Genomic DNA, 21,786 nt, shown 5'->3' on the forward strand with positions numbered 1-21,786 from the left:
TCCTTTGTCGCTGGTGCACTGACCGACTTATGTTAGCCTATATTTATTCCTATAATCATGTGATCAATATTGTTAACAGTATTCACCAGCAATTGAAAATACAGTGCATGCTTGGCTATTATTTGGTCATGTCTGGCCCAACTTTGCTCATCGCACCTGAAGTGGAGATTTTCAGTACCAGCCAGGCCGAGCCATGAGGGATACTTTAGTGTTGTATGCTAGCGACGTCCTGTGGACAGAAGTGTAGGCCAAGTTATACTGGGTCTGTTTGCTCTTTGGACAAACAGAATAGTTGATCACGTTACCAGTTAACGTTACCTTCAACTAAACCCCATTTTGTTCTACGTATATTACATGGTCACATATGCATTGGGATTGTCGAAAATAGGCTATCAAAATGAGGGAGAAAAATAAATCGGTGCTAAAATCTCCAGTAGTCTTCTAATAAAAACGTAATCAGTATCAAATCATTGATTAAAGGTGCAATCAGTAAGATTTGTATTGTTGTACAACGGTCATTTCAATTAATGATATGGTACAATTTGAGCTCTGTAATAGATCAATCAGGCCAGAGCATGTGGCTTAATGTTGTTTTTATTAGTTACTACGGAATAAGCTGAACACATAAACACATTATCCAGTGTGTGATGTGTGTACAGAAAGAACATGGATACAAACGGAAGAATTGGCACTCAATGTTTTGGGGAAAGTTCATGCTTTAATTTCTTTGATAAATGGACCAAGAAATGAATGAAAGATATTTGCATAAACCTCAAACAAGGAAAGATTCCTTTACACTCAAGCATTCCGGTTAGTGGAGATATGCAACACATGGAGTTGGACAGCACTTATTATGGCATCGACGGCACCAAACAGATGAGTAAAAAAAAAGGCATGTAAACCAAGGGAATGTTCACTTGGGCGTCTTTAGTCAGACACACAGCTGTGTACACACACACACACACACACACGTCAGAATAATCACCACAGTACAGTCGCCCATGTCATCTCCTTAAATGGTCAGTTACTACATCAGACATAATGGATAAACAACCAGAAATCCCACATCTGTAGGGGATGCTTTCAGACTGGAAATTCTCTTCTTGTCGACATTCTCCTCCTTTTCCTATTCTCTTCCTCATCTCATTGGCCCGGGCTCTGAGATAAAGCTCCCAGAAGGCCGTTGGCCGTGCTGAAGAGGTTGATGGGAGAAGAGCCGTCTGTGATCAGGGTGGACTTCAAACCCAGAGACTGGAGCAGCTTGACCTAGGGGAGGGGAGGGAAGGACAGAAAGCGAGAGAGATTATATATCAAATATGATAATTGTTCCTTTCCGTTACAACTAATTGAAGGAGATCCAGTGTTCCAGTTCCAATATCTTAAACGGTATCTTATAAATCCTGATAATGTTTTGTCACGCTAAGATAGCTAATTTATTTAAATTGAGATTGGGTGGGAGAAAGACAGACCTGCTCTGTGAAACGTAAAGTCAAACGCTACAGAACGATTCTGACCCGAGCAAGAGCTTAAGGATTCTCCAGGTGCCATTTTTATTCAGACAAAATGTATTGTGTAGCACAAATATGACAGTGTTACAGGAGTTATGTACCTGTAGCTCGGGGCCGGCTCTGGCCATCTCCTGCAGGGTGTCGGCGCCGATACTGTCCACCAGCTGTTTAAAGCGGTTGCTCTCTATCTCAGCCAGCTTCTGCTGTTTCTCCACTTCCAAACGATCCATCTCTGACTTATAGTTTAGCTCTTGCTCCCTCGCCTTGGACAGACGGTTCAGCTCGCCCTCCTGCACACACACAATTACAGGTCAGCTACACATAGTATGTGAACCTTTCAGAATTACACAATGTAGAACACCTTCAAACATTCATCAAACAAAACAGACCCACACACACAGGTCAGCAATTACAGGTGAACTACTGGTTGTTTCAGAATTAAACCATGTAGAACACACAGCAAGAGGATACATACAGCCTCAATCCTCTGGGCCTCAGCCTTCAGTTTAGCCTCGTTGACTGCTGCCTCTCCCTGGATACAGGCTGCCTCTGCTCTGGCCTGGGCCTCTGCCTTGGCTGCCCCTGTACTCTCCACCGCCGCACTGCAAAACACAAGGACACACTGTTAGATGGTTAAGGTTGGAAACACTGATCCTAGTGCTGTACCTTGGGGAAACTTCTTCACCCCAGCGCCACATATCTAACCTCCGCATTCACACAACTCACAATAGCATTATGTTAGGATCTCTGATCTAAAATCTTACTCGATACAACTTCAGTCACACTACTAAGAACAGCATGATGCTAACTCTAGCCATGCTAATTCTAGTCTCTTGCCATAACAATTTCCCATCAATGATGCTAACATGTGTTAGCGTTATGCTAATGCTATCCCCCTACCATTACATTTCCCATAAGCGATGCTAACATTCGTTAGTGTTAGCGGCAGAGCATTAATGGTCACCTGAGGGCCTCCAGCTCCAACAGCTCTTTCCTGGTCTTCTCTGCCTCCGCCTGGTCTGTGATCCTCTGCCTCTCCAGACGACCACGTGCCTCCTGCTCGAGACGCTCTGCCTCATGGCTGTAGGGAGGGAGGGGAGAGAGAAGTTAACGCTTACCCAATTGGCAAAAACAACCCAATCTGAAGATGAACTCTGTGTGTCTGTCTGGTGGCAGGTAGCCTAGCAACTGAGAGGGTTGGCCAGTAATCAAAAAGGTCACTAGTTTGAATCCCTTAGCCGTACTAGGTGAAAAATCAGTCAATGTCAGTCAATCAGTCAATAAGCAAGGCACTTAACCTGAATTGCTCCTGTAAGTGTGTGCGCACATGCGTGTTTGTCAATGACATATGGACAAAGCCATCGATCACGAGCCATGTGAAGGCGCATTGAAGCCAAATGAAGTCTTAGGGTGGTGTCTCATGGAGACATAACATGTGCAGCTTGAGCTACTCCAAGAAGTGGAGTTTTTAACCATTTTTAACCTTTATTTAACCAGGCAGTTAAGAACAAATTCTTATTTTCAATGACGGCCTAGGGAGTTGCCTGTTCAGGGGCAGAACAACAGATCTTGTCAGCTCGGGGGTTTGAACTTGCAACCTTCCGGTTCCTAGTCCAACTCTCTAACCACTAGGCTACCCTGCCGCCCCATTAAATAACTAAAGTTGAAGGCAGACAGGTGTACTGTAGGCTGCCATTAGCAAACAAATTATTCTTATAACTTCTGTAATGAGATTTTAAAATAAATCGGTTCAAGTAAATATATCTAGTGTATTAGAAGTCATGATTGTCTTCAAATTTTGTATACGAAGATAGACATTTTTCCATTCACTATAATGGGGGGGGATCCTATTTTATGCTAACAATTCCTGCAGTACCATGTTCGGCCTTGAACTTCGATGGCTTCAGAGGGGGAAATCCCCCCCCCCCCCCCCCGCCGCCGTGTGTGCACGCGCATCTTGTATCCTACCGTGCGGCAGCCTCCTGGGAGTTGGTGGTGATCTCGATGGCCAGCTGGACACTCTTCTGCAGGGAGTCTCTGGTCCTCTGGTCCACCGGCTCCACTGACTGGATGTCCACACTGCTGATGACCAGACTGTTCTGGTGGAAGCGCAGGCTGGGACGCACTGCCAGCTTGTCATCAAAGCCAAACACAGAGGAGCAGATGATCCGGTTGGAGTTCTGTAGAGTGGAGGTGGTTAAAGAAGAGGTTAAAGCGTGGGGGTGTTATTGTTGTCTTTGAATCAATTGGCTTACGGTTTCCATAGGCCTACCTAAACTACAACCGCTCAGGGCTGGAGGCCATGTAGAATTTAAAAAGTGTGTTGAAAAGGAAGAACAGTGCAGATTTAGATGACTGAGGTGTGTGGACGGACCTTGTGAAAGTCGTCAAACTGCACGGAGGCGACGGCTCCTCTGACGCGGGAGGCGATGGCTTTACAGGCATCCCCCACAAAGTCTGGTACAGAGAACAGAGCCGCAGCCTGGGACGGGTCCGCGGGAGACTTCAGGTCAAAGTGCCTGTGAGTGAGTGAGTAAGTGAGTGAGTGAGTGAGTGATTAAATGCATCAGCTGGCCTACAGACTAGACTAGGGACACAGAGAGACAGACCAAATCGCAGAGAATTCTCAAGCACACACATACGCCCGCCCCCCCCCCACAAACACTACCAGTTGTAGCTGAGCTGCAGCTGCAGGCGTGCGTGGTCGGCCGTCTCTATGGTGATGATGTCAGTGAAGAAGTCCGGCCCCAGCAGCAGACACACGGCCTTGATGACATTGGTCCTCTTGGGCTTGTCCCCCGACAGGGAAAGCACGGTGAACTGCTCATCAGGACCCAACATTACCATCTCTGGCCCAAACACCACCCTGAGAGAGGGGAGGGAGGGAGGAGAGAGGGAAAGAGAGGAGAGGGGATGGGAAGAGAGAGGGAGGGCGAAAGGGAAAAGTTAACACTAGGGGTGCTCTGGTTAAAAGTAGTGCACTATATAGGGAATAGGGTGCCATTTGGAATGTAGGCTAGTTTTATGGGTTGTTTCTGGACAGGGCCAGTGTCATTGTCCCTCCACGTCCGTCTGCCTGTCAGCCATGTTTACCTGGCCTTCTTCTCCCTGTAGTCGTAGACCTGCACGGCAGCGTTGTGGGGAACCCTGTAGGACACCACCTCAGTCTTGTCCCGGGCCGTCATCTCCACTTCCTTTCTGCGGTCTGAGCGGTCAGCCAGGGGATCCTTTGTGGAGGTCAGGAGGGTCTCAACATTCTGAGGCAGATTCTTCGCCCACAGCTCCTCGTCCTGCGTCAGCATGTAAGTGTGGCCAATCACAGCACGGACCTAGAGCCAGGCAGCCAATGGGGGGGGGGGGGGGGGGGGGGATTTAAGGTTGTTAAATAACAGGTGAATGGATTCCCTGGATCATTTGAATCAGGTGTTTTAGTGTATGTCCTAAATGTCCCCCCTACAGTACATGGTACACTACTTTTGACCAGAATCCTGTGGGCCCTGGTAAATCGTGCACTATATCATTGACGCCTGAGCAATGGAGCAGGTGCAATCCCACTTTTTTACCAGAAAAAGTATCCATGTCCTTTTCAATGTTTTTTCGCTAGTCTATATTAAAATACATGTCTGTTTTATATAATAATTAAAGCTGCAATATGTAACTTTTTAGGCAACCCGACCAAAGTGGGAGTTATAGATGGATCGGTCATTCTCACTGAAAGCAAGTCTAAGAAGAGGTAGATCTGTTCTGTGTGCTATTTCTACACTTCCTGTTAAGTTTCATATTTGCATCTTTGACTTTTGGTTTTGTAATCCAATGGGTTTTGAGAAGGAGAGAGAGGACGCAAGGAGCATGCAATTGAGATGCTTCCCACTGACTCAAAGTAACCTTCCATCAGCCAAAAAAAGATTGCACCTTTTCAGAAAACCGAGCAGTTTGCAAGAAGATAATGAGAAATAAATCAGTAAGCCTAGTATTACATGATTAAATCTGAAATAATTTATCCCCAAGCTGTTTAGAGGCATTTAACACCATTCTGCATTTGCACCATATATTTTCCCAACATTAAAATCAGTTAAAAATGTTGTTTTCATTCAGTTAAAAAAGTAACAGTCCTGACCGAGCCCCATATGGGACCGCAGCTGCTTCGCGGTTATAATGTGGCCGCGCTGTCTGTACGCGCAAAATACAAAAATCACAGAATATTTGTAGCTCAATGAAACAGTTCTGCTTTGCTTTATAAGTAATAATCGTCCAAATAAAAACAATTTCTACCCTCATTGCATCAAATACACTACATTACCAAAAATCTGGACACCTGCTAGTTTTAACATCTCATTGCCAAATCATGGGCATTAATATGGAGTTGGTCCCCCTTTTGCTGCCATAACAGCCTCCACTCTTCTGGGAAGGCTTTCCACTAGATGTTGAAACATTGCTGCGGGGACTTGCTTCAATTCAGCCACAAGAGCATTAGTGAGGTCAGGCACTGATGTTGGGCGACAAGGCCTGGCTCGCAGTCGGCGTTCCTATTTATCCCAAAGGTTGTTCGATGGATTTGAGGTGAGTCAAGTTCTTCCACACCGATCTCGACAAACCATTTACGTATGGACCTCGCTTTGTGCAAGGGGCATTGTCATGCTGAAACAGGAAAGGGCCTTCCCCAAACTGTGGCCACAAAGTTGGAAGCCCAGAATCATCTAGAATGACATTGTATGCTGTAGCGTTGTTCTATTTTATTCTGTTAAATTACTATAAAATAGGTGCTAATAGGACTGTGATAAAGGCTCTGGAAATAAGAACATCTTGTCTGCTAAATGAACAAAAACAAGGCTATGCCATTGAACAGCCTCAGTCTTCTACAAGCAAGCTCAACTGCTGAGACTACTGCCTTTTGAAGACTGTGTTCCACAATATAACCAGTTGATATTACGGTTTCAATAAATTAATCTTAATGGCAGTTTTTAATTGACTGAATATACTGTATATGGGGCAATTTAGCCATTAGGATTGGTTATCTGTAATTTTATGATAAATTAGCCATTGTTGCACACTGTTGGCATATAGATACAGTGCCTTGCGAAAGTATTCGGCCCCCTTGAACTTTGCGACCTTTTGCCACATTTCAGGCTTCAAACATAAATATATAAAACTGTATTTTTTTGTGAAGAATCAACAACAAGTGGGACACAATCATGAAGTGGAACGACATTTATTGGATATTTCAAACTTTTTTAACAAATCAAAAACTGAAAAATTGGGCGTGCAGAATTATTCAGCCCCCTTAAGTTAATACTTTGTAGCGCCACCTTTTGCTGCGATTACAGCTGTAAGTCGCTTGGGGATGTCTCTATCAGTTTTGCACATCGAGAGACCAAAATGTTATCCCATTCCTCCTTGCAAAACAGCTCGAGCTCAGTGAGGTTGATTGGAGAGCATTTGTGAACAGCAGTTTTCAGTTCTTTCCACAGATTCTCGATTGGATTCAGGTCTGGACTTTGACTTGGCCATTCTAACACCTGGATATGTTTATTTTGGAACCATTCCATTGTAGATTTTGCTTTATGTTTTGGATCATTGTCTTGTTGGAAGACAAATCTCCGTCCCAGTCTCAGGTCTTTTGCAGACTCCATCAGGTTCTCTTCCAGAATGGTCCTGTATTTGGCTCCATCCATCTTCCCATCAATTTTAACCATCTTCCCTGTCCCTGCTGAACAAAAGCAGGCCCAAACCATGATGCTGCCACCACCATGTTTGACAGTGGAGATGGTGTGTTCAGGGTGATGAGCTGTGTTGCTTTTACGCCAAACATAACGTTTTGCATTGTTGCCAAAAAGTTCAATTTTGGTTTCATCTGACCAGAGCACCTTCTTCCACATGTTTGGTGTGTCTCCCAGGTGGCTCGTGGCAAACTTTAAACGACACTTTTTATGGATATCTTTAAGAAAGGGCTTTCTTCTTGCCACTCTTCCATAAAGGCCAGATTTGTGCAATATACGACTGATTGTTGTCCTATGGACAGAGTCTCCCACCTCAGCTGTAGATCTCTGCAGTTCATCCAGAGTGATCATGGGCCTCTTGGCTGCATCTCTGATCAGTCTTCTCCTTGTATGAGCTGAAAGTTTAGAGGGACGGCCAGGTCTTGGTAGATTTGCAGTGGTCTGATACTCCTTCCATTTCAATATTATCGCTTGCACAGTGCTCCTTGGGATGTTTAAAGCTTGGGAAATCTTTTTGTATCCAAATCCGGCTTTAAACTTATTCACAACAGTATCTCGGACCTGCCTGGTGTGTTCCTTGTTCTTCATGATGCTCGCTGTGCTTTTAACGGACCTCTGAGACTATCACAGTGCAGGTGCATTTATACGGAGACTTGATTACACACAGGTGGATTGTATTTTTCATCATTAGTCATTTAGGTCAACATTGGAGCATTCAGAGATCCTCACTGAACTTCTGGAGAGAGTTTGCTGCACTGAAAGTAAAGGGGCTGAATAATTTTGCACGCCCAATTTTTCAGTTTTTGATTTGTTAAAAAAGTTTGAAATATCCAATAAATGTCGTTCCACTTCATGATTGTGTCCCACTTGTTGTTGATTCTTCACAAAAAAATACAGTTTTATATCTTTATGTTTGAAGCCTGAAATGTGGCAAAAGGTCAAAGTTCAAGGGGGCCGAATACTTTCGCAAGGCACTGTATATGCACACGTTTTGTTTTCTGGCCTTGTGTTTAAAAATACATTCAAATAATTTGAGTACTCGAGTTCAATATCATTTCTTGTGGCAGAACCTAATAAATAGTTGTATTCTGTTCATATGGATTCCCCTTTTGAAGAAACAATGTGGAATTGCAGGAAATTTGTAATTTTTTTTTTTAAAGAAAGCAAAAAGTGTTTGACAGTCAGGTGCCCAAGCACTATAGAGAATCAGCCAGGTCACACCAGATCCACTGCAGTTTTAGACGTTTGTCCAGGGGCCTCATTTATAATCGTTGCATAAAATGTCACAACATTGCGTGTGCCATTTCTGAAAATAAAATGTAAAAAATACATTTAAAAAAAAAGTATATATATATATATATTTTTTTTTATTCAGCGCACATACAAAAATGTTGTACTTGGCGTACACCATACTATAAATATGCATGTTTCTCGTTATAAAATCAGACCGGTTGTAAAACTCTGCGTGCGTGAACAAGCATTAAAACTCAGCCTGGAAAACGCCCTCCATTCAACCTTTTGACACCGCAAAGGACGGTGTCAAAATGGTTGTGGACCTGCCAGCAGAACGTTTGAATTCAACAATGTTTTGCGTCGACTTTTCCCCAACCGAAACATGGACTGCCCGCACATTCTGAAACAGTGTCTACGCCTGGCTACTAGGTCCAATTAAGTGAGAGATTCACATGGTAATTGGTTGTATGGCTACGACGGGAATATGAACTCAGCACAGCCAGAAAAGATGAGTAATTTATTCTGCAATGGTTGTGAAGATAAAATAAAATAATATCTAGGTATTATTTTAGATTTTTTTTTTTATAATTCAAAATTATTTTTGCTCTTCTCAGTAATGGCAAATGGCTGAATTCTTGTTTGTTCTTTCCTGCTTTTAATTTTCATCATATCCCTCATTTGCACAAAATAGCCTACTTGCAATACAATATTTCAACCACTAGCAGATGTGCATACTCTTGGTCTAAAGTTTGCAGGGAGGTGAGCACATTCTCACGTCAAGATTGTTGAAATATAAAAAATGCCAACTTTTGCGTGAAAATTGGAGCACGCACATGTCGGGGTGTATTTTGTACGTACACATAAATGAGGCCCCTGTTCCACAAGACATGGAGGGATACTGTCCACTAGGGGCAATGTGAGCGCCTATTACCATCTAGTTCAACTGTGAGCAACAGCTCTGAAGATGGTCGGTTCAATCCCAGTGCTAGGCACATCTCAAACCTTAACCCTTTCCTGACCCAGTCGGAATTCATGTGAAAAAAATGTACTGTCATGTTCAGGTTAACCCTATCCCAAAATGATTGCCTAAACTTAACGGTCAAGTTGCCATTTGGGACGTAGCCCCTGTCTTCAGACATTCCGCTGGGTAAAAACTCACCTTTCCTGTTTTGATGTCTCGGACATAGATCCCTTCGTTCTCGTCCAATGGGATCGCCTGTCGCCGTAGCATCACCTCCACGGCAGCCGGGGGGACGTACTCGATTGGTCCGCGTAGCATCCAGCGGTCACCGGGGCGACGTTGGACTCCACCCCTCCGGGAGAGCTTGGCCCTCTCCTCCTCCCCCTCATCCTCCTCTTCCTCCTGCTATCAGAGAGGAGAGGAAGAGAGAGAGGAGGGAAAGAGAGATGAGGAGAGGGAGGGAAAGTGAGAGAGAAAGAGTGAGACAGTGTGAAAGCACCAAATGTACATTGAATGGATTGTGTACCAGCCAAACCAAACAGTCCTGTTTAGGACCGTCGTTGTATTTGACCAAGGTGCATTTGTGTCCCCTCCCATCTGCATTTCAATTGTTCCACCCTTCCAGCCTTCCCTCACCTCCTGCGTATCGTTGAAGGCCTCTACGGCCCTCAGCACCAGGCCCTCCTCCTCAGAGAGAATGTAAACATCCTGGATGCCCTCCTCTAAGTGCTCCCCTGGCTGCAGGAAGAACGAACGCTCCCCCTGGGAGGAGGAGGAGAGGAGAGAGAGAGAGAGCAGTGTTAAATGAAAGCTCATTGGGGAAGTGACTAAAAGCTACAAAGGCGAATTAATGAACAAAACAGAAGTCACTGAACTTCCTCAAAAAGTGTGTAAAACACAAACAAGTGACCACACAAAAGGCGTGAAAGACGGAGCTCTCGTTCAGTCTCACCTTGACCACCCTCTTCTGACCCAGCTGTGGTTTACCGTCTGGTCCCACCGGGTCCAGGATCACACAGTACTGACGGCTGCTCAGCGTGGTCACGTTGACCACTCCCACCACTTCCTCGGCAACAGACGGGATGTGTGCCTCCCGCTCCGCCATGGTAACGAGCCACTCTTCCCCAGTGCGCCGGTCCCGCCCCCCGGCGTCACGGAATGGCCGCGTTGCTCGCACGTGCAGTGCTTTCTGAGAGTGGGGGGGAAAAAAAACATCAACTCATTTAGGCAGGTCCTACGAAACATCATAAGACTAATAAAATGTATTTTCAAAAGAATAGAAGAGCATATTGAGTTTAATTAGGCAGCCATGGCTGCGCCATTCAAATCAATAGTCCGTTGTTTTGTTTATTAAAAACAGACCCACCTATCCAGTCAGACATATTTTATAGTAAGAATATAACAGAATAAAATGCAAATAACATTTTTCTCACGGGGATGTGTGGAACCGCTGTTATATATAAAAAAAAAATAATAATAATATTTTTAAACAATCATTTTTTTATCCACATTTCAGCCCTTTCCTAACATTCACTCCCCCTCATTAGGGAGCAGCCGTAGGATCTGATCATCATGATACAGATAGAAAATAATACCAATCCTATTTTCAAAAGCACGCGAGTGTCATATTCATAGTTCACAACCTCCTCTGGGTTTTTGGAGTTGGCTATATACGCAAGCAAAAATAATAGGCCCACTCTTGATTTAGGCTACATTATTGCATGCCCAGTGACGACCCGTCATTCAGGGCTGCCCCACCCATTTTGAGCCCCACATTTTGGCATTAATACAAGAGAGATAGGAGAGAGAAGGAAGGTGAGCGATAGGTCAAAGAGAGGGAGAGAAGGATAGAGGGAGAGAGAAGCGAGGGAGTAAGTGATAGGTAAAGTGGAAGAGAGAAGGAGGGAGGGGGGGGGGGTTCTAGATAAAGTGAGGGCGAGAGAGGTGTTACCTTGTCAGTGAGGATGAAAGCGTTGACGATGTCGAGGACCTCCTCATGAGCCCCTGGTAGATACGCCCCCACCTTTCTCACCTGCCACTCCTCACCTGGACACACACACACACACACACACACACACACACACACGGAATCACTCAGCTAGGTAGGTGTGTGCGCACGTCTGTGTATGATAGCGATACATCTGCTACTTGTGTACATACATTATATATACAATAAAAAAAATATTAAATACAGTATATATGTGTCTCACCAGTGACCCTGCGGACTCCGCCCCTGTCCACGCCCTCCTTGCGCGCTCGGAGGCGGATGGCCTGGTTCTCTCTGATCACCGTGGCCTTGATGGTTTCCAGCACCGCCACCTCCTTTCTGGGGATGTACGTCCCTATGGTTGGGGGTGGGCAGAGGTTAGGGGTCAGGGGTTAAAGAAGCATTATTAGGCAACCAGGCTGTGTTTAGAATCGGGTACTACATACCGTTTGGAATATACTATGTTTCTTGCATACTACTTTCTTCTACTACTTGTTTTTTTGGACTTTGATTATATTGGTATTGTACTGCACTGTTGAGAGCTCTCAATAATGTATTTCACTGCACCTTTTACACCTGCTGTAAACTGTGCACGTGATGAATCAAATTGGATTTGACTTCACCAAGTTAAATTAGAAACAAATTGAAAGAGCACTAGCTATCTCGTTAAAACAATGCTCTGATTTGGTCCAAAAAATATATGCATTGATCAATGTCAATATGACCACTGTAAGGACCCAAGGAAAGTTGTAATGGATGTGTTAGGAGTTGAACCCAGAGAACTCACCTGGCCCTTCAAACAGCCACTCATCTCCGGCAACCCTCTTCTCTCCTCCCGCGTCCTCAAAGTCCAGCAAAGCCTGCAGGCGCAGAGCAGTGTCTGGGTAGACGATCTGCAGTGCTGTCATGTTCTGGGAGTGGGTGGGGATAGAGGAAAAAAACATAATTGCTTTAACTCTCCAAACTTCTAATGCCTATGCTTTAACTCTGCAGGCTAACACAGTTGTGGCATGCAGGAGAACGGGGCTAGCACCCAGGTCCCAGACAGTTATATTATCTATCCAAGTGAATGCCTACGCTTTAGCTCAATGGGATCATAATGGAGGGGTTTCAGTGAACCACACTTGTGTGCTGAGTAACCTCTGCTCGGACACCTGAAGACTTGCATTAGCACCCTGCACTGCTAACACCTAGGCTTTAGCGCTGACGTCTAACAGACAGACAGTACCTGCTGGATCTCCTCTCCGGGGTAGAGGGGGAAAGGGTCCTGGGTGAGCCGGATCTCCAGGTCAGCATGGCGAAGCTTGGCCTGTCCCGATTGGTCGAAGAGCACCTGTCCGTTGTCGTCGCGAGCGACGGGGTTGAGCACCACGCAGTAGTGGCGAGGAGGGACCATGGTCATTCGCGCGGGGGAGAACAGCACTCTGGGAAGGAGGGGACGATACAGTCACCTAGTGACTGACACACTAATCTACACCGATTCTGTACATCAAATTGTATTTGTTACATGAGCCCGAATATAACAGGTACCTTACAGTGAAATGCTTACTTACAGCCCTTAACCAACAATGTTTTAAAGAAAAATAGGTGTTAAGTAAAAAAATAGATAAGTAAAAAAATTACAAATAACTAATAATTAAAGGGCAGCAGTAAAATAACAGTAGCGAGGCTATATACAGGGGTACCGGTACAGAGTCAATGTGCGGGGGCACCGGTATTGAGGTAATATGCACATGAATGTATAGTTAAAGTGACTACGCATAGATAATAAACAGAGTAGCAAGCAGCAGAAAAGGGGGGGGGGTGCAAATAGTCTGGGAAGCCATTTGATTGGCTGTTGAGGAGTCATCCAGGACCTCTATACCGGGGGGGGGGGGGGGGGGGAGTAAAAGCTGTCTAGAAGCCTCTTGGACCTAGACTTGGCACTCCGGTACCGCTTGCCGTGTGGTAGCAGAGAGAACAGTCTATGGCTAGGGTGGCTGGAGTCTGACAATTTTTAGGGCCTTCCTCTGACACCGCCTGGTATAGAGGTCCTGGATGGCAGGAAGCTTGGCCCCAGTGATGTACTGGGTGGTACGCACTGTCCTCTGTAGTGCCTTGCGGTCGGAGGCCAAGCAGTTGCTATACCAGGTAGTGATGCAATCAGTCAGGATGCTCTTGATGGTGCAGCTGTAGAACTTAGGGATCTGAAAACCCATGCCAAATCTTTTCAGTCTCCTAAGGGCGAATAGGCTTTGTTGTGCCCTCTTCATGACTGTCTTGGTGTGTTTGGACCATGATAGTTTGTTGGTGATGTGGACACCAAGGAACTTGAAGCTCTCAACCTGCTCCACTACAGCCCCATCAATGAGAATGGGGGCGTGTTCGGCCCTCCTTTTCCTGTAGTCCACAATCATCTCCTTTGTCTTGATCACATGAAGGGAGAGGTTGTTATCCTGGCACTACATGGCCAGGTCTCTGTCTCATCGTTGTCGGTGATCAGGCCTACCACTGTTGTGTCATCAGCAAACTTAATGATGGTGTTGGAGTCGTGCCTGGCCATGCAGTCATGAGTGAACAGGGAGTAAAGGAGGGGACTGAGCATGTACCCCTGAGGGGCCCCCATGTTGAGGATCAGCATGGCAGATGTGTTGTTACCTACCCTTAAGCAGCATGTCAGGAAGTACAGGATCCAGTTACAGAGGGAGGTGTTTAGTCCCAGGATCATTAGCTTAGTGATGAGCTTTGAGGGCACTATGGTGTTGAACGCTGAGCTGTAGTCAATGAATAGCATTCTTACGTAGGTGTTCCTTTTGTCCAAGTGTGAAAGGGCAGTGTGGAGTGCAATAAAGATTGCATCATCTCTGGATCTGTTGGGGCGGTATGCAAATTTGAGTGGGTCTAGGGTTTCTGGGATAATTGTGTTGATGTGAGCCATGACCAGCACTTCATGACTACAGACGTGAGTACTACGGGTTGGTAGTCATTTTGGCAGGTTACCTTAGTGTTCTTGGGCACAGGGACTATGGTGGTCTGCTTGAAGCATGTTGGTATTACAGACTCAATCAGGGACAGGTTGAAAATGTCAGTGAAGACATTTTCCAGTTGGTCAACAACCTGCTCGGACTACACGTCCTGGTAATCCGTCTGGCCCAGCGGCCTTGTGAATGTTGACCTGTTTAAAGGTCTTTCATCGGCTACGGAGAGTGTGATCACACAGTCGTCCAGAACTGAGTGTAAACGTGTTTGTACAAGGCATATGTTGACTAACCTAAACCTGTAAAGAAACACCTAAAACGTGCCATTACAAACTTGATAGTTGGTAACTTTCGAAATGTGTGCTGTCAAATAGTGTGTGATGCTGTAACCACAGAGAGAAATGGCTTGTTTGGCATCAGGAGGCTTAGAAGAAACTGAAAACAAACAATCGCACTAGTAATTAGGAAACTACATGCAGACCTTATCAGATAAACACACACACACACACTTCCTCACTTCTCATTGTTCTGTCTGATGTAGGTGAGTGGTCCTATCTCCACACGGGCGATATTGGTGTTTTGGTCAAGGACATGGATGTAGTGGTGGGGCGGAATACGAATGATTGACACATCCGCATGCCCCACAAATTCCACACCGCCTCTGCTCCCGCCATTCTTGGATGTCATCTGGAACGGCCGGGGTGGAAAGAGTTAACAGGGGTCTATTCAGTGATGTGAAACGTACCACAATATAATGAAATAGAGCTGACACAATTTCCTATTCTGACAGATAGACAAGATATAGATTATAGAACAGATATATGATTATCTGAAAGGTTCTGTAATGTTATGTCCTCCAGAACAGGCCCCTTGAAGTAGCCATTTTTACAAGACTTTTACTTCACTACATTCCTAAAGAAAATAATGTACTTCTTACAGTGCCTTGCGAAAGTATTCGGCCCCCTTGAACTTTGCGACCTTTTGCCACATTTCAGGCTTCAAACATAAAGATATAAAACTGTATTTTTTTGTGAAGAATCAACAACAAGTGGGACACAATCATGAAGTGGAACGACATTTATTGGATATTTCAAACTTTTTTAACAGATCAAAAACTGAAAAATTGGGCGTGCAAAATTATTCATCCCCCTTAAGTTAATACTTTGTAGCGCCACCTTTTGATGCGATTACAGCTGTAAGTCGCTTGGGGTATGTCTATCAGTTTTGCACATCGAGAGACCGAAATTTTTTCCCATTCCTCCTTGCAAAACAGCTCGAGCTCAGTGAGGTTGGATGGAGAGCATTTGTGAACAGCAGTTTTCAGTTCTTTCCACAGATTCTCGATTGGATTTAGGTCTGGACTTTGACTTGGCCATTCTAACACCTGGATATGTTTATTTATGAACCATTCCATTGTAGATTTTGCTTTATGTTTTGGATCATTGTCTTGTTGGAAGACAAATCTCTGTCCCAGTCTCAGGTCTTTTGCAGACTCCATCAGGTTTTCTTCCAGAATGGTCCTGTATTTGGCTCCATCCATCTTCCCATCAATTTTAACCATCTTCCATGTCCCTGCTGAAGAAAAGCAGGCCCAAACCATGATGCTGCCACCACAATGTTTGACAGTGGGGATGGTGTGTTCAGCTGTGTTGCTTTTACGCCAAACATAACGTTTTGCATTGTTGCCAAAAAGTTACATTTTGGTTTCATCTGACCAGAGAACCTTCTTCCACATGTTTGGTGTGTCTCCCAGGTGGCTTGTGGCAAACTTCAAACAACACTTTTTATGGATATCTTTAAGAAATGGCTTTCTTCTTGCCACTCTTCCATAAAGGCCAGATTTGTGCAATATACGACTGATTGTTGTCCTATGGACAGAGTCTCCCACCTCAGCTGTAGATCTCTGCAGTTCATCCAGAGTGATCATGGGCCTCTTGGCTGCATCTCTGATCAGTCTTCTCCTTGTATGAGCTGAAAGTTTAGAGGGACGGCCAGGTCTTGGTAGATTTGCAGTGGTCTGATACTCCTTCCATTTCAATATTATCGCTTGCACAGTGCTCCTTGGGATGTTTAAAGCTTGGGAAATCTTTTTGTATCCAAATCCGGCTTTAAACTTATTCACAACAGTATCTCGGACCTGCCTGGTGTGTTCCTTGTTCTTCATGATGCTCTCTGCGCTTTTAACGGACCTCTGAGACTATCACAGTGCAGGTGCATTTATACGGAGACTTGATTACACACAGGTGGATTGTATTTATCATCATTAGTAATTTAGGTCAACATTGGATCATTCAGAGATCCTCACTGAACTTCTGGAGAGAGTTTGCTGCACTGAAAGTAAAGGGGCTGAATAATTTTGCACGCCCAATGTTTCAGTTTTTGATTTGTTAAAAAAGTTTGAAATATCCAATAAATGTCATTCCACTTCATGATTGTGTCCCACTTGTTGATTCTTCACAAAAAAATACAGTTTTATATCTTTATGTTTGAAGCCTGAAATGTGGCAAAAGGTCGCAAAGTTCAAGGGGGCCGAATACTTTCGCAAGGCACTGTACATCATACATTTTCCCCTGACACTTTCTGAATGCTTTAGCATGCCAGGAAAATTGTCCAATTCACACACTTATCAAGAGAACATCCCTGGTCATCCCTACTGCCTCTGATCTGGTGGACTCTGTTTGTAAATGATGTTGGAGTCTGCCCCTGGTGTCCAAAAACCTAACATTATAATAAAATGCTGCAGTCTGGTTTGCTTAATATGGAATTTGAAATCATTTATACTTTTACTTAAGTATATTTGAGCAATTACCTTTACTGTTGACACTTAAGTATATTTAAAACCAAATACTTTAAAACTTTTACTCAAGTAGTATTTTACTGGGTGATTTTCACTTTTACTTGAATAACTGTCTATGAAGGTATCTTTATTTTTACTCAAGTGTGACAATTGGGTACTTTTTCCACCACTGTCTGCGTTTAGGGAATTACTATTTATACTAGAGTGTATGCTATAACTCAAGAGAAAATGATTCCCATTGGACAGTGTTCTTTAACCGTCATGATCATACATTTGTTGGAACGCTCCTGAATTGTGAGAGCAAATACACCTGACGATAACACTACTGGGGCAACTGAAGCAAACTGGATGGGCCAGGTAATAGGGCTTGACAGAACAAAAGTAAGTACGGGTCTCTTTATACGAGGCAAAACTATGGACACTCCCACCAGGTACACACATCTGTGCCAAACACATGACAAATCGGTCATATAGACACACACCTTTCAAACTGGCACGCCCAAAACTATTGCTATTTCACTGTACAGTGCCTCCACCCACTCAAGAACTATCAAGCAAGAGGGACAGACAGTACACATAGCTCATGTACTATAGCGTCTACATTGAGCTCATGAGGTGCGCGCTGTGTACTGTACTAGGTGTGAAGGGACAGTAACCATCGTCACCCACACCATCTCACAGAAACAATCCCATCCATGACACCAAAAGCACATATGGTATACAACAAAATGTCAAGTGCTTTAATTTGTGTGTGTGTGTGTGGGGGGGTGCACATATATTTTCAGACAGCAGTGGATGCATAAATTTGGTCCTGATTTCAAATTGCAATGATCAGTCATGCTTTTGGTCTTAAACTCATCTGGCATGTGAAGTTTGTTGTCTCCACAGCAACTTGTTTTGCATTGATAATGCTCTGTGTTCTAGAGGCAGAAATGCAGATGTAAGTGTGCAAGTGTCTACAAAATAAAATCTCCCCTTTTCAACTTGGGTCAAATCTAAGCCTGACATATCAACTTCCGTAGAAGAGATAGCTTGCCCTACATTGAACACAGTGGAAAATAAAATGTTGCAGAATGAGTCAAAGAGCATAACGTTAATCTCTGCTGCTTAGAGGGAGAGAGGAACCCCATAGATAAAGCATTTACAATCAGTGGTGTAAGAGATATGGACATGATAGTTTATTTGAGTGGGTAAAGTGCATCTGTTTTGCGGTTAGTTCCGTACCAGGTGATATAGGTGTTTCCCTTACAGAATTAGGAAATAGCACACAAAGCATTATTGTAAGGGCTAGTTCTAATACTTTAACAGTACATTATTCCGTCCTCAAATTCATCTTAAGGCTAAGTTTATCGATGAACATAGCCTTAATAAGATATTTTTGGGAAACCGGACACTGTGTATCCCTTTCAATGCTGTGACCAGTCAACTCCAAGGAAGTATGACGCATTTTCATTTGGAAGTTATGTTCTAGGCGTTTTATTAGCAACTTTTGAAATGTCTTGAGAACAGATTCCAAAAGTTCAGAATGTAAATGTAAGCTTAAAGCTTAACCAAGTTGAGATGTAAATGTTATTTTTTAAACTGAAAGCGCATTCTGTTTCACAAACACAAGTTGTAGAAGTTTCCTTTTCCAGTACTAGAGCATGCACTTTATTTATCTAACTAGGCAAGTCAGTTAAGAACAAATTTACAATGCCGGCCTACCCCGGCCATACCCTAACCCCGCGACCCAATGGGACTCCCAATCACGGCCGGTTATGATATAGCCCAGGCTCGAACCTGGGTCTGTAGTGACGCCTCTAACACTGAGATACGGTGCGCCACACGGCAGAACGGCTACTAACTAATCTAGAGTAGCTATGAGAGTTTCTTACCATTGTTGAATAATTGAGGAGATTCTCCACTTCTCCTAGCTTGGCAAACGTCTGTAGCCAGATGGTCTGTTTTTTTTAACAACTTTATTTGCGCGTATGTGTGTTTTGAGTGGGTGGGCGTGCCTGGCTAGGCTATGCAGAAGAGGCGTCACTAGTTACCACAGACACAAAGTCATAAACCCCGCCTATTTCTAGAATTTCTCTTCTTTAAAATGTGATTTTTAACCTAACCTTAACCACACTGCCAACCTCATGCACAAGACGAACCTTAAAATAAGACCAAAAAGCACTTACTTTCAAAATAATTTACGATATAAACCATTTTTACTTTGAGGCAGGGCTATCTAGTGGAAACCATGCGTAAGCAATCCCGGAAAAACGATTACAAGTAACGTGATTTACTGGACGACTGCTGTTATGTAGATATTCATAAATGTACTAGATACGCTTGATAGTACGAAAACCATTGTAGTATCTAGTTACTTTGCTCTAGGAGCCTATTGACGCAGTACTGACAAATGTTTTTAAAACATTTTTTATAATAAATGCTACGTTCAGGTGCCAGTCGGAACTAGGAAACTTAAAAATGTCCGACTGATGAACGCGGTACGTGTATAACTTCAGACAGTTAACAAGTCTGAAATATCCGAATTTCCAAGTTCCGACTGGTACATGAACGCGGCATAACCCTGTGGTAGGCTACCATAACTCGATTTCTTTCACGTCATCAGTCCCGAACACACCGACTGCGTCATTGCATCAATGCTGCATAACATTATGCACAGCTAAGCGACTATACTGATGCAGGTATCTTTTGCAGACGGTTGGACACATGGAGGAGAGAATCATGTAAGCAGTATCCTCAAAACGATGTATTTTTGACACAACTGCTGACAGCTACTGGGACATAAACACAAAAAAATTCTGCTTGGAGACAAGTGTCCACGATAGTAGTATTGCCAGGTCAGTTTAGTAGTGAGCTTGTGCTAGATGTGACTAGTTATCCTAACCTAGCCAATGAGGTGTGTGTGTGAAAGAAATAGCCATATAAATTATGCTAGTTACTACCCCTGATAACTTGCCCAAATGATAATGTTTGAAAGAGTGTGAGTGTGTATGTCAGATAAATAGTAATAGAAATGGTAGATACTACTGTACCCCTGATAATTTGTGTGTCTATGTGTACAGTAGGTAGTAGACAACGGACCTGATCGGACAGCTCAGAGCCTCTGCTCTTTTCTGTCCATAAGAAACAATTGGATTAGTGGAAGAGGCAGGGCAGGCCAGGAACAAGGAAGAAGGGTGTGGTCAGCATGGCATCACCCGAGGCTGAATGCCCTAAGGTTTTTATCAGAACGGTTAGTTTCGCCTTTTTGCTTTTCCCGACATGAATTCGTGGTGTTTTGTTTTAAAAATAGAGGTAAAAAAATAAAAATAAAAAATAAATAAGAGGAGAAAAAAGAGGAATAAAAGAGGGATAAAAGGACTTCATTAAAATTGTAGCTCACGGGTGACATGTCCATGATGGCTATCTAAAAACCAAAGTAATGCTAGGTGATGGTTTGGCTTATCATGTTCATGTCTATGTAGAAGAAGACTGTAGGAGGAAGTGGAGAGGACTCAGGGACAGGCATCAGAGAGAGAAGGACAGAGAAAGAGAAGAGGTCTGGGTCAGCAGCTTCAGGGTCAGCAGCCTTGGCGCTTCTGCCACATTCTTTCTTTTCTGGATCCATTTATTGTGCCTCGGGCAACGAGTGGCAATTTTACAGCCAGACCCTTTACGTCCTCCTCCAGTGTGGGCGCCACTGGTGCATCAAGGCCCTCAACGTAATTTACAAGTGAGACCACCCTCCTCCACCGGAGCAGCGAGACCCTCTACAACGTCTACATCATCGTTCATCTCTGCTGTGTGGTGGTGCAGCGAGACCCTCTACAACGTCTACATCATCGTTCATCTCTGCTGTGTGGTGGTGCAGCGAGACCCTCTACAACGTCTACATCATCGTTCATCTCTGCTGTGTGGTGGTGCAGCGAGACCCTCTACAACGTCTACATCATCGTTCATCTCTGCTGTGTGGTGGTGCAGCGAGACCCTCTACAACGTCTACATCATCGTTCATCTCTGCTGTGTGGTGGTGCAGCGAGACCCTCTACAACGTCTACATCATCGTTCATCTCTGCTGTGTGGTGGTGCAGCGAGACCCTCTACAACGTCTACATCATCGTTCATCTCTGCTGTGTGGTGGTGCAGCGAGACCCTCTACAACGTCTACATCATCGTTCATCTCTGCTGTGTGGTGGTGCAGCGAGACCCTCTACAACGTCTACATCATCGTTCATCTCTGCTGTGTGACCGGTGGTGGTGCAGCCATGGAAGAGGATGAAATGGAGGAAGCACCTCTGGATCTGAGATTGTGACCCTCGAGGAATCAAGGAAATGCAATTGAAATTTTCCAACTGTCCTTGTTCCGCTTACTATGTCCTGTCCTTGTTAGTAGTTTCTCAATACATAGGATAGCATTCATTGTTAGTTGTACATAGATTGCAGGAAAATTGACTGAATTGACACTGACACACCAGAGAATTTTGATGCGCTCGTTTTTTTTTTTTACAAGACTAAAGGTGAAATGTGTGTTTACCTGTATTGTGGCTACACATTCACTCTTAGTTTTTTTCAGACTCGCACACACACCTCTCCTCCACTCTTCTGTGTACCTCAGATCTCCAGTGCCCTGCCCTCTCTCTCTTTATG

The 21,786-nt window shown here is 44.2% G+C and overlaps 1 protein-coding gene across 3 annotated transcripts; it reads right to left on the bottom strand.

Moving 5' to 3' along the window:
- Positions 1 to 578: 578 nt before the first annotated feature.
- LOC110537928 (major vault protein) lies at positions 579 to 19,186 on the bottom strand. Of its 3 annotated transcripts, none has more exons than XM_036938003.1 (17): positions 19,035 to 19,186; positions 14,881 to 15,050; positions 12,635 to 12,830; positions 12,194 to 12,317; positions 11,630 to 11,761; positions 11,371 to 11,465; positions 10,372 to 10,608; positions 10,056 to 10,181; positions 9,618 to 9,818; positions 4,602 to 4,837; positions 4,177 to 4,374; positions 3,883 to 4,027; positions 3,477 to 3,688; positions 2,473 to 2,589; positions 1,984 to 2,110; positions 1,610 to 1,798; positions 579 to 1,266 (listed from the first exon to the last, which is right to left on the bottom strand). In XM_036938003.1, the coding sequence occupies exons 1-17, from the start codon at positions 19,035 to 19,037 to the stop codon at positions 1,144 to 1,146; spliced, it is 2,631 nt and encodes an 876-aa protein (XP_036793898.1). In that variant the 5' UTR covers positions 19,038 to 19,186; the 3' UTR covers positions 579 to 1,143. The 3 variants fall into 3 exon arrangements, with proteins under 3 accessions (XP_036793898.1, XP_036793896.1, XP_036793895.1); XM_036938001.1 differs by having other exon boundaries at positions 9,618 to 9,821; XM_036938000.1 differs by having other exon boundaries at positions 9,618 to 9,824.
- Positions 19,187 to 21,786: the final 2,600 nt, after the last annotated feature.

The sequence above is a fragment of the Oncorhynchus mykiss genome, chromosome 12 (assembly GCF_013265735.2).
Source record: "Oncorhynchus mykiss isolate Arlee chromosome 12, USDA_OmykA_1.1, whole genome shotgun sequence".
NCBI lineage: Eukaryota > Metazoa > Chordata > Actinopteri > Salmoniformes > Salmonidae > Oncorhynchus > Oncorhynchus mykiss.